At 38.5% G+C, this 17,388-nt stretch overlaps 2 protein-coding genes across 2 annotated transcripts; one reads left to right on the top strand and one right to left on the bottom strand.

Annotated features, from left to right (window-relative positions):
- Window positions 1-407: 407 nt before the first annotated feature.
- On the top strand, window positions 408-7,328 carry LOC121944554 (D-amino-acid oxidase-like). The gene is made up of 11 exons (XM_042488384.2): window positions 408-534; window positions 1,093-1,288; window positions 1,376-1,490; window positions 1,875-1,951; window positions 2,654-2,719; window positions 4,111-4,165; window positions 4,340-4,444; window positions 4,547-4,629; window positions 4,869-4,986; window positions 5,741-5,839; window positions 5,928-7,328. Exons 2-11 carry the CDS (start codon window positions 1,095-1,097, stop codon window positions 6,051-6,053), a joined length of 1,038 nt encoding a protein of 345 aa, XP_042344318.2. The 5' UTR covers window positions 408-534; window positions 1,093-1,094; the 3' UTR covers window positions 6,054-7,328.
- svopa (SV2 related protein a) lies at window positions 7,038-17,191 on the bottom strand. The gene is made up of 16 exons (XM_042488381.2): window positions 16,931-17,191; window positions 15,071-15,228; window positions 14,031-14,116; window positions 13,837-13,935; window positions 12,555-12,626; window positions 12,227-12,351; window positions 12,071-12,134; window positions 11,815-11,940; window positions 11,591-11,719; window positions 11,425-11,498; window positions 10,326-10,402; window positions 9,865-9,969; window positions 9,626-9,737; window positions 8,899-8,980; window positions 8,706-8,795; window positions 7,038-8,069 (listed from the first exon to the last, which is right to left on the bottom strand). Exons 1-16 carry the CDS (start codon window positions 16,963-16,965, stop codon window positions 7,857-7,859), a joined length of 1,647 nt encoding a protein of 548 aa, XP_042344315.1. The 5' UTR covers window positions 16,966-17,191; the 3' UTR covers window positions 7,038-7,856.
- Between the last annotated feature and the right edge of the window lie 197 nt (window positions 17,192-17,388).

Here is a 17,388-nt window from a genome sequence, read left to right on the forward strand (position 1 = left end):
TTATTAGTAGTAGTAGTAATAGTAGTAGTAACATTGGTATGTAATAATAATAATAATAATAATAATAATAATAATAATAATGATGATGATGATGATGATGATGATGATGATGATGATAATAATAATAATAATAATAATATTAATTACTTACTGATTTTTTTACTTGTTTGACCAAGTTATAGCAGTATAATTTGCATATAAATATATGCATTTGGGTAAATAAAAATATTTTCAGAAGTATAATAATTCTTATAACTTACACAATCCACCCAAAACTCCCCCATTACAATAATAAAGTAGGCCTACCTGACAACACAGAAAACAATGTGCATGTCCACTAACACGTACTATAAAGGAGACACTGATACATTTGGCTTGAACTTGGAGACATAAATAAATACCTTGTCCAGTGCAGCAGCTGCTGTCTCCGCCCCTCGCAGCCCATGTGACAGTTGGACCAGAGGGTGAGACACGGCTGTGAGTTTAGGCAGACTTCAACAGCTCGTGCAGTGGTGGCTCAACGTTAGTCTAAAGGTAAAGCGAAACTTTTTGGAAATGATACATATTCAGTTGTGAGTGGATCATTTGTACAGTATCTGTAGCTGATCTGCTGTGTTATGTAGCATTTACGTATTGAAGTTTTTCCACGTCAGCGATTTGATCTGACTTGCTGCTTTGCTAAACTAAAATTAATTATTCATGCATGCTCCGGCATGTTGCCTGCTTTGTTACATAATAAATTATCCCAAATTAACTTTGCAAAAGTTTACTCAGATGTATGATGCGGCTAGACCTGCCCAGCAGGCACACTGGGTAATATGTGGTTTCATGTTATCAAAACTTTGCAAACTTCTAACATTTTCTTCTCAACAGATCTATACTACTACTACTACTACTACTACTACTACTTCTACTACTACTACAGATTTTAAGTAGGACTAATGCGCTGTTCAATGATATAGAAATAAAATTGGAATAATTATTTTCTTATGTTTTATCCAATCATGTCCAATCGTGTATTAGAATACAAGGGACACTTACTTACTGTAGCTGAGTAAGTATCAGATTGTGTTGTGTCTCCTGTTCATCCAGACATGAGGGTGGCAGTGATTGGAGCTGGAGTTATCGGCCTGTCAACAGCTCAGAGCATCTATGAGCAGTATCACTCCATCGTCAGCCCACTGACCATTGAGGTGTATGCAGACCGTTTCACTCCACTGACCACCAGTGATGGAGCTGCTGGCTTCTGGCAGCCGTACCTCTACGATAAGGGCAATGTCCAGGAGACGTAAGTGCATCAACTCTCTTTTTACTCTCCGCATTATCTGCAAAAAAGTGGTCAAAATTTTAATGCTGCATTTGTCCTCACATTTAGAAAATGGAATAAAGAGACATTTGACTACTTGCTGAGCTTCCTCAGTTCACCAGATTCTATACAAATGGGTGTATTCCTTCAGTCTGGCTACAACCTCTGCACTGAACCAGCCCCAGTGAGTAGTGCTTTGTTTTTTTGCAGACCGCACAGTCAATCTGACTGCAAAGATAAGAATCGACCTTGTGTCGGAAGCCCTTTACAAGTAAGAGCAAAGGCACTGTGCAACTGTAGATATAGTTAAAATATAACCTCATGTAACTCATAAATGTATTACATCCCAGTGCAACATCGACAAAAAAAAAGTCCATTATTATCCTGGCTGAGTGAAAGTGGAGCTTTGTTCAGTCACACAAAGATGGATGCCTGCAACAACAGAGAGGCCTCATCAAGGGTTCAAACTCAGGGGTTAATTGGGATTCTTTACTGTGAAAGCAAACTAGCACAGCCAGCACATGTTTAGGACATACATGACTTGATCTTGACTTAATTTTGATTGCAGGATCCCTCATTTAAAGATACCGTCCTGGGCTTCCGACGGCTCACAGAGCGAGAGCTGCAGATGTTCCCTGGTTACACGTAGGTTTCTTGCTGAAACTGCAGAGACAAAACATAAAACAGAGCTGCGAATAGTTAGTTACTTAGGTGGTTATCTATTTTCATGTGCCAAACATTTGAGCCTTCCCACATGGGATTATAAGATACTGTCAAACATTAAGAATACAGCAGGACATTGTTCAATAACACATATAGAAAGCCAAAGGGAAAACATAAATCATAAAATTGTAATAAACTCTTGTGCTCATTTTTATCCCGATAAAGGGCTTTTTCCCCCTCATCTTCTCCTTCATTTTCTACAAGCAACTTAAAGGCCCAGTGTGCAGGATTTAGTGGTGATGTTGCAGAACTGAAACTTCTCCCATGTACCAAGCATGTAGGTGAACTATGGTTGCTGCTGCGAAAATGCAGATGGCCCTATCTAGAGCCAGTGTTCGTTTTGTCTGTTCTGGGCTGCTGTAGAAACATGATGGACTATATGGAAGAGAATCTGCTGTAGATATATTTATGAATATAATAAGAAATATCTGCCAACAGATGAACTGAATCCCACACACAGGACCTTTGAATGTTTTATACATGAAAACTCAGTCCCTCTGCATCTATTTCTGTTTTTAAGAATATATTCAGGGTTGCCAATAAAAGATAAAAATATTTATAATTGGATTGATTACTCTGTGTGTCCAGCTCTCACACTCTAACATGTGTGTTTTATTTGTCCAGTTTCGGGTGGTTCAACACGGCTCTCATGGTGGAAGGAAAAGCATACTTACCTTGGCTGATGGATTGGTGAGTGATGATGAGCTTATCTCTCTGGTAACTTCCCATGTTGCATCAGCTTTGATTTTTTACTGGAATTTAACAAGCCCTGACTTGTACTATGTCCTGTAATAGGCGTAGTACCTGTTTTTGCAACATAGTTTATTACACAATAAAAAGATAATATGAAGCACCTGATTGTTAGTCATATAAAAATGGTATTAATTTCAGCTTCTACTTTCTCCTCTGGGATCACTTCAGTTTTATCTTATCTTACAAGTACACCCCATGGTCTCAGTTTAGCCAGTCTGTCTGTCTAAAATCTTTTTGTACTAAAATGATCCCACAGTGCAAATTAAAAAGTAATGTACAACCTGTGGTCTCTAACTGAGAGCTAACTACCACCATGCATCGTGCAAACCCGGTTGCCGGAACAATTGCTGGCATTGTACATTTCTGCAAACTATGGTGTTTATGTTACATAGTACATTTCATATGCAGCAGATATGTTAAAACTTCACATTTCTTTACATTTCATTTTTTAGTTTTATGACGTGACAATGACGTGATTTACGTGTAGTTAGGTTTAGGCCCAAAAACCAATTGGTTAGTGTTCAGAAAGCATGTTTTGGCCTCAAATACCTGCTTTATTTGTTAAAAACATGCCTAGAGAAGGTCTCAACCTGTTGTTAAAATATAAACACTTTGCTCACTACAAACACGGATGGAAATGCCCTAAACTCTCGTCAAAAATGCCAGTTTTGCTCACTACAAACACGGATGGAAATGCCCTAAACTCACGTCAAAAATGCCAGTTTTGCTCACTACAAACACGGATGGAAATGCCCTAAACTCTCGTCAAAAATGCCAGTTTTGGTCACTACAATCATGCCTGGAAATGTCCTGTCATGTGCAAAAATATTTCCTTTTGTAACAACAAACACGCCTGGAAATGTCATGAGTTGTTAAAAATACCCGCTTGCCAGCCATCAGGTCATTCCTGATAGTCTCCTTCTCCTGATGACAAAATGAGCTCATATACATGTAATCTGAACTATGTCTTACACATGAAACATACAAATGTTAACATATTAATGGTGTGCAGAAATGTGCAATGCCAACATTTATTGTGAGGACCGGGCTGATTGTGCAAGCCGGGAAAGAAGTATATTTAGTCAGCTGCTGGATGGGAATGACCTGATTAGTATCTGAAATGTTTTGTAAATGTTGCCGTCTGACACACTACGTTGTCATCGCCACACATTTCCCTTTAGCTGTGTAACAAATAGTAAAAGAGTGAATCATATGTGACACAGTCTGGACACGTTGTTCATTACTGAACAGAAAGTTGTTCTGTTTATTTGTCAGAAAGTCGTTTTTTTAGAGCTTGTAATAAAAGCCTGGTTTTGTGTTACTCTCAGGTTGCAAAAAAGAGGTGTGAAATTTTATCACAGGAAAATAGAGTCCTTCAAGGAGGTGAGTAAAGGCTTTTCAATGTATTTTTTTTTTAAATTCTATATTATTATGTTTTATGTTTTTTAATTTGGGTATGCATACACTGTATGCTAGGTATACTTCTAATTCTGAATCTGTAATGTTATCTGTCTCTTGTCGTATTTGTTATCTCTGATCATGCTTCATTGTGCTTAGTTGGCAGAAAGTGGGGCCGATGTGGTAATAAACTGTACTGGGGTGAGATCAGGAGAGCTCCAGCAGGACCCTGACCTCAAACCAGGCCGCGGTCAGATCGTGAAGGTGAGAGAAAACACCATCAAATGTCTGTAGATTGTTTATATAACCAGCTGTAAGTCCAGCATGAAAATAATGGTTAAACTGTGTTACTCCTTTGTTTTATAGGTGGATGCACCGTGGCTAAAGCATTGGATTATTACCCACAATTTTACAAAAGGAACCTACAATTCACCATACATCATTCCAGGGTAGCTCTAGTGACACAAAACACTCTTTATGAACAAACAGCTGCTTCTCCTGTAGAGTTTGTAATGAGGGATAGGAGCACTGTGAATTTACAGTATCATACACATTACATTACATACACATTTGTTACCATCAAATGTTGCAGTGGTTTTACTGTTGGTGTTGTTTTCTGTCAGAGTATTTGTAATTTCAGATTTTTGTATGTAGCCAGAAAGCCAGAGCTGTTATTCTGTGTCTGCAGGAGTCGTCTGGTGACAGTTGGTGGGCTTTTCCAGTTAGGAAACTGGAGTGAACAGAACAACTCCATTGACCATAAGCACATTTGGGAGGATGCTTGCAAGCTCGAGCCAAGTCTTAAGGTAAGGTGATATCAAAATGTTTGTCTGACAGCCCATAAAAAAGACTTTCTGTGTCAACTGTAATAAATTATTTACATTGAGTTCTCGGTTGTGCTAAAGTATTTAACATTTGCTCATTTGCAAACTATATTTAGCAGTCTGTATTCAGTCCTCAAACATGTTGGCAACAAGGAGCATTTTGGTGGCAAAATACCTAAATCTGAAGGCGAACCCTATTCCAAAAAGCCCCAAAAGTAGGAGTGTTGCAATATAATGGTACTCCTGATAACAGTTATATTAAAAAAACCCAAATAAAATATTGATGCTAATAAAACACATGCGATAATATTGTGTAAATATTGTAGCACCTTTTAGATCATTTTCATTTCTTCAGGTTATTGCTTTGATCCCAAGCACTCCGATTGGCACCCAGAGCTGTCAATCATGATGTCAAACCCCCTTTTTTCTAGCATCAAATAACTAATAAAAACCAAACCTATCAGAAAAACAAACACTTGAATATACATCAGTGTGATAACAACTACAAAAAAAAACGGCAGAAACCATCTATGGGAAAAACTGATTTGACTTGTCGGCCGTCTTTGAGTTTTTAGTTTGGCCCATGCCCCATTTGTTTCAATGAAAGAAGTGGAGTTTATGACACGTGCGGCCATGGCCTAAACAAATAAACTGTAATCTCTTTTTTTAAATTTAATTTGACACAGTATTTACAAGTCATGCCTGAGACAGATTATGTCTTGTTCTTTTACCTCAGCATGCCCAGATAGTAGAGGACTGGGCCGGCCTCAGGCCTGTTCGCAGCAAAGTGCGACTGGAGAGAGAGACCATACAGTCCGGTGCAACTAAAATAGAGGTAAAATGTGACGCCTCGCCAGTACTTTAAATAGAAAGGTTGGTCATTCGACTTCTAAAATATATATAATATTTTGGCTCTCAATCAGGTGATACACAACTACGGCCACGGAGGTTTCGGACTCACCATTCACCGAGGCTGCGCCCAGGAGGCGGCGAGGCTCTTCGGTCAGATTGTGGAACAAAAGGGCAAAGGTCCAAAAGCTCGTTTGTAAAGTGCAGCAGTTGTGATTGGTGCACTCCTTTTTTCAAAATTTGTTCCAGTGCCTTGTATCTCACACTATTCTTGTTTTTAACTAACATTCAAACAAACGTATATTCAGATCCAAATTCATTTTGGGGAAACATACCACTTTGAAACAGTGTAATGTTTGTAACTTGAAAGAAGAGAAGCTCCAGATGCTTTTCCCGTTCATCAACCAGTAACAGTTGGCTCATTAACATGTAACAAAGTCATAATTAAATCCATATGATCAGTTCATTTAAAAATGTATATAAAGTGCACATATCTTTGACAACATTCTCAGTAAATGTAGAAACGTACTGATAATGATTTTAACGGATGAAGTCAGTCTGTTTAGAAATGAACAACAACAGGAATCAACTGCTCTTTTTGAAAGATTATTTACTATATTATCATACACATTTACATCCAGTGCATTGACAAGAATCTGTGCACACAGACACTTAACGCAGCACTATATCTCAAACACTGGCCGGTAAAGAGTCGGCTTGCTGGATCTGTACTAGTCAGTCTTTCTCTTTTTTTAACAAAACTTTGCTCAGTGTGTCATTCAGACTGGGCAGAGTCCGTCTCCACATCACCTTTATTACAAACAAAAGCAAAGACAACAACTAAACCAGGTACTGATACATTATTTACAGAGACTGAATGTAGCATCCTGATAGATGCTTGTGTATGTGTAGGTCTATGTGTGCAGTGGAGCTGCAGTGGAGATGCTGCATTTATGGATTGAGTTAATGCCATTTTTTTTCAATTCATGTTACTTACTAGTTTTTGTCAGCTTTGGGTGATGAAAATACTCAGATTTCCTAATACTTCAACAGTAACTACATAATATTGTCTTTAAATGCAGCTCAGAATCTGTGGACTCGTTCCAGTTGTGCTATAATTATGAAATATCGTCAACTGGATGATGTCATTATGCTCCGATAAAGGCTTCGGCAGATTTCTCAGGTTGTTGTAAATGAAATGGTCACCTAATAATCCTCTGTTCTTTAGCAGGAAACAAATATAATCCATGCTGAAATGTGAAATAATACTGACACAAGAAAAAAATAACACAGGATTTACCACAGTGAATACTGTGCAGTATGTCCTTCACTGCCTTGACAAAGGTCAATCTTAAATGAAGTAACCCCAGACCTTATTGTTATTTTAATCTAACTGTCTGTCGATTTGATGATGTGGAACTGTTCCTCACTCCAGTGATGCACTTTTTATAAAGCTTTTGTGTTCAAACAGACAATTTTTGTGCACAGGATGATGCTCTTTGTTAACAAACAGCTTTCTGAGAGGGTCTCTCAAACACAAACAGAATAGGTAGTTTTTAAGGCTCTTTGAAAAGAGGATGGTTAATTGAAGCTCGCACTTTTATCCTCTTTACTCTCCTTTGCTACTCTTGCATTAGAAAAGCAGGATTCAAATACTTTACTTGAAGTGTTTGAATTCTTGCTTGTCCGAGAATGTTTTGCACGTCATCCACCATTTATTTTCTCAATCTTGCACTCATGTAGGTCGTTTGGTCTTTCCAGTTACCCTGTGTGCAGTTATTCAGTGGCAAAATTGTGACAGCAATGGTGGTTGAAGACTATATAATATAATATATAATATGGTGCTGCCTGGCTCTCTGAAGCCACTGTGGTGCCTAAATTGAGGAGTCATAGGATGGGACTGGAGACGGACACAAAAAGCTGGTCCAGCTTCTTTCTGCCTGTCCTTGCCTCTTTTCCTCGCTGTGGTCACCTCTCTCAGTTGTCCTCTAGCAGACGTGTCCTCAGCCCTGCGAGCCGGAGCTGGAGGGAGGGATTCCCCCTGAGCTGAGGGAGGAGGCCCGGCCCACCATCTCTTGGCCCCACTCACGGTGGCTGGACTCCTGCAGGCCACGGCCTGTTGTCTCAATTGGCAGTGCACAGGAGGCGATGGCAGCTAGGAGGCAACAGCAGCAGTACACGGACAGAGCCAGGTACACTGATGACTCCAACATCACCTGCAGGGTGAAGCCCAGGAACAGACAAAAATGACACAATGACATCTCAAAATAATGAGGAATTATCTGGAAATAATGAGTGCCTTTCTCAAGTAATGACTTGATCATTTCAAAATAATGAGTAGCTTTCGCAAATAAAGGAGAAACTTGTACCTCAAAAAAATGAGAAAGTCTTGCACAATGAAAATCAAAATAATGACTTATTTTCTAAAAATGATGAGAAACTTAAGCCAACTAGTGAGAAACTTTTTCAAAAAAAGTGCGAAATAGCTAAAAATAATGAGAAACTTCCTTTAGTGTCTTCTAGTTTATATAGTGTCTTTGAGTACCAAGAAAAGCACTCAATAACTGTATTATTACTACTAAAAAATGTCTTACTCATTTCAAAATGAGAAACTTTCTCAAAGTAATGACTTAGTACCTTAAAATAATAAGAAACTTATTCAAAATGAGAAACATTCTAATCAAAAATAATGAGATAGTATTGTTTGACCCAGTATTGCTGTCACATTATTGAAGGTATTAAGTCAATATTTTTAGACAAATTATTTTGAGAAAGTTTCTTTTCATCACACTGGCAGAAATGGGTTTCCATATGAAAGTATTTCAAGGAGAAAACTGATAGAAGGACGTAACCTGTGCAACAAAAGGTGTAATGAGGGCACCGACTCTGGCCATTCCGCTGCTTGTTCCCAGACCTAACGCTCTGGTTGCTGTTGGGTACACCTGCAAAGTTTCAGAAAACACTGAGTAGGCTGTCCTGGTGCTCCCTTTACCTGGCTATTGATTTGAATGACAATGTAAACACTGCTCTGGTTGGATGTCTGACCTCTGGAGTGTACACATAGGCAGCCTGAAATCCCCCTGCGATGAAAGCTCTGGCGATGAATATCAACACTGTCATGGATACTCTGCAACAGAGAAACCAGTAATGCTGATGAATAAATGGTGGATCCATAATTTCACATTAACCCTTTGTAACCTGGCGAATTGGCCTGACTTCTATCACCAACATGGGAAAAAGGCAATGAGCAATTTAACGAGACATGGCCCAAAACTTTAAAATAAGTAAAAACGTACAAGAAAATTACCAGGAAATAAGCATAAAAAAAAGAAAAGTAAAAAACAAAAACAACAAACAAATGACCCCAAAAAGGGATGAAAATTAAAAATATTTAGATATACGTATACACGTTTGTTTTATTACAGAATTTTAAATAGCCTATAATACAACACAGTATATAATATAATACTTATAAACACAGTTTTCTCTGCATTTTTATCTTTTTGCGTTTTCTAATAATCCTCCCATCTTTTTAAAAACTATTTTTCAGATCATTTTCTTGTAACCTTTTACCAATTCCTCACAATTAGTGAGAAATTTAGTAACAAGTTGGTCATAGCCTATTTACCCCCATGTTTTTGAAAGAAATCAAACCAGTTTGCTCGGGTTTCAAAGGGTTAAATAGCTTGTGAAGGGCATCTGAACACAACACAAGAAAACTGATGCTGATTCAGGTTTAAAGGGTTAACAGTCCCATTAGTGTTCACCTTACCTCCCAACGCAGCCGTAGAGTGGAATGATGCACATCGAGAAGACGAAGAAGCACAACGCCATGGTCTTCCTCCTTCCCAGTCTATCAATAGCCCACAGTGTCACCAGCAGTCCTGTGGGAAATATTAAGTACTAAACAACGTGCAGTGGGAAAAAAACTTCCCACCAAAAGTAACTAGAGTTGTTTTATGAAGAGAAATATATTGACTGACTTTGTGAGGACAAATGAACTGATGCTACCTGGGAATTCAGATAAGGTGGTCCACAGCAAGTCTTTGTAGTCATCAGAGTTCAGATATTTACACTCCAAGCTACAGCGGGGCTCCATCTTGTTACCTTTGGACACTAGAGGGAGGTATAAAACAACAGAAAACTGAATAGTATACACACCCAGCAGCTCAACCTGTAATTTTGCAAAAACAAACAAACAACGACATAAACATGTAGACCTCTTTCGTGGCAGACATTAAGACTTGGCTCAGGTGAAAAACACTGGTGTGACTAACAACGTTAGTAATGACTTTGTTTGATTACTTGAAGCAGCCATGGCGTATGTTTCTCTCCTGAGGAAACGTTTTTGTAGAAGTTCAACACACAAGTCAATTAACCACAAAGTCTCTTATCAGTGTAGCAAATTAAAGTGTGTGTGCATGTCCTTGAGTGTGTGAAGGCGTCTGTCGGGTGTTGGAGCAGTGACTCACTTCCACAAGCACCTCCCTCCTGAAACAGCTCTGTAGTGAGTAGCACCAGTCCGTAGTAAGAGAAGGCATTGGCGAACCTGAGGTGACAGAGACGCATGCTGATTCACACAAAGTGTGAAACTTTAAAAAAGACACAGACTAATATGTTTTCACGCTTTTTGAGAACCTTTGAGGGACAGTTCAACACAAAATAAAAACAACATATTTTCCTGTTACTTTAAGAGGTGTTTATCGGTCTAGGTTGTTTTGGTATGTGTTGCCAAGTGTTTGGGATATTGCCTGTAGAGATGTCTGCCTTCTCTTGAATATAATGGATCTAGTTGGCGCTCGGCTTGTGGCGCTCAAGGCATCAAAAACAAACAAACAAATAAATAAATGAATAAGTGAATGAATGAATGAATGAATTAGTAAAACTGAAAAACTCAACAGTAATTTCTATTTTCAGAAATCAAGACACGGTCACTCCATAATCCACGGACCTTATTGTGAGCAGTTTCATGTAGGAACTATTTTCTTACCAGACTAAACCTGCCAATCATATCACTACACAGAGGGAGGCCTGTATCTAGTGCTTGCTTACCTAGCACTGCTGAGCTAACTAACATAACAGCTCAGCTGAGGAGGGCGCCATTATTCTTACATCTTGCACCGTTAAGAGCGGGAGCCTCTGTACATGAGTCGCTGCACAATTCCTTCTGCTTGGTGATTCCATTGATGGGTGTAGTTTTCAAAAGAAAATTGTTCCTACATTAAACTGTCCACAACAAGGTCTGTGGATTATCTTGAGTAGCCGGGTCATGATTTCTGGAAAGAGACATTGCTGTTGAGTTTTTCAAATGTATTTTGAGCACCACAAGCCGAGTGCATCTGGTTCCATTACACTAGAGAGAAGTCAGAGATCTCTACGGCCGATCTCTCCCACACTCTGCAACTCAGACCAAAACAACTTAGGTTGATAAACAGCACTAAAAGTGAGAGGAAGAAAATGTATTATGGGGTGAACTGTCCCTTTAAGATTTTGGAGCATTAGAGAGGAAAGGAAATCAGTGAGTCATGACTCAGGATATGAGTGGATGGCATTGTTATTCACTCCATTTACCAAATGAACCACAGCAGAACTGTTGTCCAGCGAAAGTGTGATGAAAATAAATCTCGGATCTTTCCACGGTCCTCCTAATTAAGAGAACAGAGGAATAACAACATAAAAGGGAGCGCATATGAATAATATGCAGTGTGTTTTATGTTCTGCAGAAATTGGCTTTTACTTGTTTGGCAGCAATAAGTTTTCCCAGTGGCATGGGTGCTCCGTTTTCTGTAGCGATGCGCTTCAAAGTGGCCAGAGCTTTCTCCTGATTTCCTGTCAGCACGTCATATCGAGCACTCTCTGGCAGCCACTGTTCTCACCCACACCAAAACAGACACATCAGTTGATAAAGCTGTCGTTTGTTCTGCTTAAATATTGCAGAACGTCTGATAACATTGTACTCACAAAACACAGTATGGCGAAGATGAAGAGAGGAATTGTGGAAAGGCCAAGCAGCCAACGCCAGCCCAGAGTGGGCATCACCAGGATCGCTAGGAGGACCTCAAACACAGTGCCCAGTGCCCAAAATATCTGAGAGACGAGGACACAATGATATAAAATCCTGCTAGGAAAACAGCATTTCATTCATTTCGATGCAGTCATAGTTGCATGTTTTGTCATTTCTCTGGCTGCATGTAGGTGGATGATAGGTAATCCATACCTCGATCAGTAAGATGCATGTAGCTCTGGACTTCATAGGCAGGAACTCAGCGTACAGTGTCACCCTTATGAGGAGAGACATTTAACAGTTATTCCTAACTCCCATTATTAACTGTCACAGAACTGTTTTTTAGAGAAAGGAATGAGGGTTACTCACGACTGTGGGGCTCCTCCAATGCCAAAACCCACCAATGCACGGAGGAAGAGGATCCAACCGTAAATAGGTGCAAATGCACTCATCACGCCATAAAACATAGTCCACAGCACGCTCATCTTGAGACCCTGTGTGTACATACAATCAACACATAACAAGCTTCTAAATAAATGATGGTGGTCTGACGAAGCTCAAATTACAGTGTCTGCTATCACTTTTTTTCAATCCGCAAACCCCAAAAACTAAACTTTAAACAACTATAGTGTTTGTTATACATGAAACAGTATTTTAAATCATCTTCATGTCAAACACAGGCTTTAATTGAACTTACTGTCTTTCTGCCGTATTTGTCTGATATGTTTCCCCACAAAGAGGAGCTGATCATCATCCCAATAAACACTGCCTGGATCAATGAAAAAAAAACAAACAAACAATGATGGGGTTGCAGCAGCTTGAACATGCACTTGACTTTAATTTCACCACATATCACTGATTTTATGCACATCCTGTCATGCATATTTTCAAAGTTTAGACAGAACTGTCGTTTTTTGTTTTGGTGTGAGCCAATAGAAGTGAATGTGTTTTATATATTTCATTATCTTCTCCCAAGTGCTCAGTAACACTTTATAATAACCATCCTTAATAAACAGCAAACTTTAGTTATTTCATTAAGTTTAAGTTAATAGTTATTTTAACAGCAACAAACAATGAAATGATGAATATGTTTACTAATCATGAGTAATGCAATTTATGTTATTTTAACAGTGTATTGTTACATGCATTATAACTTTTATAAACTATATTAAGTATTTGTAAATGGTAAATAATTGGTTTTGTAAATTATATGCAAACATTATTTGGAAGGCTATTGTAAAGTTGCAACTGATTATTATTATACGTTGTTAAATGGTTAAAAAATACTGGGTAGTGCATCTTTAAATTTAACATTTTCATAATAGCCTCCCAGATATTGATTATGCACTACACTGTATTTATTAATCATTTCACAAGGTATTATTATCATCATCAGTTACAACTTCATAGTAGAAATCCATATAATGTTTATAGACAGTTTACAAACAAATCAAATATGCGTATAAAAAGTTATTGTGTGCGACAAAAAAAAAACTATTTATATAACATAAATCATAGCATTACTCAAAATTAGTAAACATTATTTGTCATTTCATTGTTTGTTAATAGTAAAAAAAAGTATTAACTAAAGTTCAATTACCCACCAGTGTACAATTTATTAATTATGGTTCTAATGAAGTGTCACTGATGCTGTAAATACATCTCAAGTAAGTGACATCATTAAGATGTGCCCTGTCAAAGCCTCATTTTACTATACCTGTAGTAAAATCTAATATAGTTCCCCTGTTTGCTTGTTGTTTTTTATCATCCTCAGAAAAGTAAATATGCTTTTGATAGTCATTTACATCATAATATTGCAATACAAACTGCATGACATTAGACACCCTGCTGTTTCCCACATGGATGTCACTGCTCAATACGAGCACTTAAAATATCCCATAGCACTTAACCAAAAACTATCAGGGCAGTCATGTAGCACCGCATGCAAGAGCACTTTACAGACATTAGAGAGCCATTACCGATGTTAGCAGTGCCACCTCGAGGCTGGGCAGCCTCCACTCACAGTGGAGCTGTGGAGCTAAGATGCTGAGGATCATCATCTCCATCGCATCAGCCATCTGAGCAAACAGAAAGCAACACAGAGACACACGATGTGATGTAACATTCACACACTATCTGAAATGGTGTATTTTCAGTAAAGAGCAATTCTCACCCACGATAGACCAGTGAGGATGGAGAGTTTCCACTGAAACGTCCCAAAGCCGATGGCCTCGACGGCATCTTCTACCATGAATGTGTCTGAGGGAATGAAAACAAATTTAACCCACTCTGATCCCCCGTCCATTCCACTGGACATAACTTTTCTAGGAAGTCTATATCTATGATTACTGTCATCTGACTACACCCAAATGCACAAACTTATTTGATGGGTCGTCTGTAAACCATTCACCAAGGTCTACATCATCTGAAGTGGACTGTAGTAGAGACATGGCCCCTTTTAATGAGCATGGCTGACGGTGATGAAATGAGGAGGCAAAGGCACATGTCAGTCTATTAATCATCATGTTAAAGTACATAATTTGTGTTTTTAAAGTAAACATAAGATGTTACATTACTTATACTATAAAAAATGTCCTGTGAAAGTTTTTTAGCTTTTACTCAGGATTTTTGCAAAAATCTTCAACGTTTGGAATAGATGGTTGATCTGATAATGAACTGGGGAAATACAGTTTAAACAGGGTAATACTGTTCTGATTTGATTTTCTAATAATACAATCAGCCTATAATGCATAATTTTGATTACGTTCACAGAATATTAATCTCAGGAGGTTTTCAACACACTGTTTTCTGGAAATACTTCAGAAATTAAGGACATTTTGTGTCGTGATGACAAATTTAATAGACTATATATGAAATGTGTTTTAACCATCAATTTCTTGGTTGAAATAAGTTAACTATTAGTGGAAAATAATGGAACATTTTATGTTGAAAAAAAGTCTGTTAAGAATATTTATTGTCAATTGTTACGTCTATAAGAAACTTTAGCTGTTGTCTCCTAGCAGCTCTATGTGCACCTCTAATCAATATGCCTCTGCTATTTTCTGGCAAAACCGCAAAATCACTTTTGCGATTGAACATTAATTCTTGACCTTGGAAACGGATATAAAAGATATAATTGAACTAAAATCTTTACTTTTGTGGGGTGACTGAGTTTATTATGGGTGTATAAAATGAGGCCCTGCCACACTGTACCATCAGTTGGATTGGCAAACTCCCGAGGAACAGGAGCTCCGTCTGCAAGTGCCACAGACTCCAGGTCAGTCTGCTCTGCGATCCTGATAACCTGTTCTCTATTCTCGACATCATCTTCAGAGCGTGTGCTCTCACCAGTGCGACGGAAGCGAACAACACTGCAAAAAAAAAAATATTAAAAAACAATAAACACAATTGTCTTCAGACGGATCAGCAGCTGTACAGTATGTCTGGTCAGTGGAGTTTTGGAACAATAGTGCTGGGGCAAAGCTGCATGCAAACAAGAGTCGGAGGCTGTTGCCTAGGTGATATGAGCTTTTTCTGGCTGTGATTTTGTGAATGGGTGGTAATATCGTCCTGTGGGGGAACCATGTCAGGACAACTGACAGCTCTGCACTTTACTGCTCGACAAGCTTAAATACCCAGAGATGTGCATGTTGTCTACAGATGGGAGGTATAATCTTCTCCCACATGCACATAATCGATGGTTCATTTGGGATGAAACACTATACGAGATCTACGAGAGTGCCAGTGATGTCTTAATCACTGTAATTACACAACTTAGACTACTTGCAATGGTAAGTATCAGTGGTGCAGTTGAGTTTGTGAGATGTCCACAAATGTCTGTCTTGTAATATAAACCACTATCATTGTCATGGCTTTATTTTGTATTTATTTTACCACTGTTTTTTAAATAAAGCATGCCTTTTAACCCGCAAGTGATTTTTAAAGACATTTTTTAGAAGATTTGTAAGGAAAACATGTATGTTTCCTTTAAAAATCACCAAAATTACACCATTTAACAAGGTCAGAAACTGTTTTAAAAAACACAAAAAAACCCAATCAGAACAAACAGAAATTATTGTTAGAAATTGTTGTTTGATTTTGAAATTTCTGATTGTCCTTGAACACATTATGTGGCACAAATGCTTCTGTCAGGCAAAAAAACCCACCAAACCTAAGCTTAAAATGGTGATATTTCCTCATTCCAAATTTTGTTAAAAATAAACTAACTTACTCACAAGTTGTTCTTTTGTTGTTGTTTTTTTACTCTACAATTTCTTCTTCAATGTTTAACTTACAAACACCAGGGGGTAAGTTTAAAAATATAACAACTAATTCATGGAGGAGGGTCATGCCTTTTCTCCAAGTCACTCCGGGTGGCTCAAGCAAAAATATTTGTTCGCTTTGAGGAGAGTAGAAAAAAATAAAATAAAATAAAATAAAAACCCTCTTTTGAAAAATAAGGAACAGTCCCTGATTGGTACTAATTTAATTAAAAATAACAGTACATTTGGGATACACCTGTGACATTATTTTTCATGTAAATCTCGTAAAACGACCGATATCATTATTTTATTGTTTGTCTTTGAGAAATGTCCCTCGGACAAGCTGGGCCAGCCTTTAGCCTAATGTATCTACAGCAAACGTTGAAATAAATCACGTTAGGTACTGAGTCATGACAGCAGACACAATAACAAGTTTGGGAGGAAAGCTGAAACAGCTTAGAAATCACAGCAAACCTGCCTCCTATGAATAAATAAACAGAAAATAACCTTCTAAGGAAAACGCTATTCGACTGTAAACAAACCAGCTGTGTATGAACATGCCATGTTGTTTTTTTTCATTTTCCCTCAATGTAACAACATTTCTAGGTTAAAAAAAAAACTGAATAGATGTTGTTATTGAGTGAGTACTGCTTTTAAGGAACGACAGGCTATTTGTGGTCCAGCAGGCTAATCAAACACGGACGATGCGAGGCTGTCAGAGGGCGACGCGTCGGCCAAACATGCTGTCACGGTTTTAAACGGGCTGAACAGAAACAAAGAGGCGTTAATGTGCAGATTGTAGTCTACTCACGGCAGCTGTCTCAGTTGGAACAGATCATCGTCCATTTTGGTGTTTACTGACTGACGCTCCGTTTGGCCTCATCGCCGTTTACATTATCACGACGAGCAGCGATTTCAGCACCGAGGAGAGCTACCTGCTCCGGGGTGTCCGCCCGCAGCCAATCACAGGCCGCCCTGCGCGAGTCACAGCACGAGACGCCGACAGAGGGAGAGTGGATAGGATGAGCTCAGGAGGATCTGACACTACATGAATGCTGATTACTGTGCTGCTCCTCCACATGACTTACCAATACTCAAACAGACTTGATGAACCCAACAGCAGCTGGGCCCAGATGGTGCAAATGTGCTGTAATATTTTGCTTATAAAAATAATATATTGATGAACACCTGCAATCCAGCCCTGTTGGTATGATGTAATGTTATCCATAATACGTTTTGAGACGGTCAATGAAATATGAATTGACTTTT

Source organism: Plectropomus leopardus, chromosome 4 (genome assembly GCF_026936395.1).
Source record: "Plectropomus leopardus strain MGB_pleo_1.0 chromosome 4, ASM2693639v1, whole genome shotgun sequence".
Lineage (NCBI taxonomy): Eukaryota > Metazoa > Chordata > Actinopteri > Perciformes > Serranidae > Plectropomus > Plectropomus leopardus.

Bases quoted from the DNA above. Each gene is read 5' to 3' on its own strand.
- svopa (XM_042488381.2), bottom strand. From the start codon at position 16,965: ATGGACGATGATCTGTTCCAACTGAGACAGCTGCC. The intron at 11,720-11,814 runs GTGAGTACAATG...GGGTGAGAACAG, and splicing joins TCTTCGCCATACTGTGTTTT to TGGCTGCCAGAGAGTGCTCG. The intron at 11,499-11,590 runs GTAAAAGCCAAT...TCTCTTAATTAG, and splicing joins AACTTATTGCTGCCAAACAA to GAGGACCGTGGAAAGATCCG.
- LOC121944554 (XM_042488384.2), top strand. From the start codon at position 1,095: ATGAGGGTGGCAGTGATTGGAGCTGGAGTTATCGGCCTGTCAACAGCT. The intron at 2,720-4,110 runs GTGAGTGATGAT...TGTTACTCTCAG, and splicing joins TTACCTTGGCTGATGGATTG to GTTGCAAAAAAGAGGTGTGA. The intron at 4,445-4,546 runs GTGAGAGAAAAC...TTTGTTTTATAG, and splicing joins GCCGCGGTCAGATCGTGAAG to GTGGATGCACCGTGGCTAAA.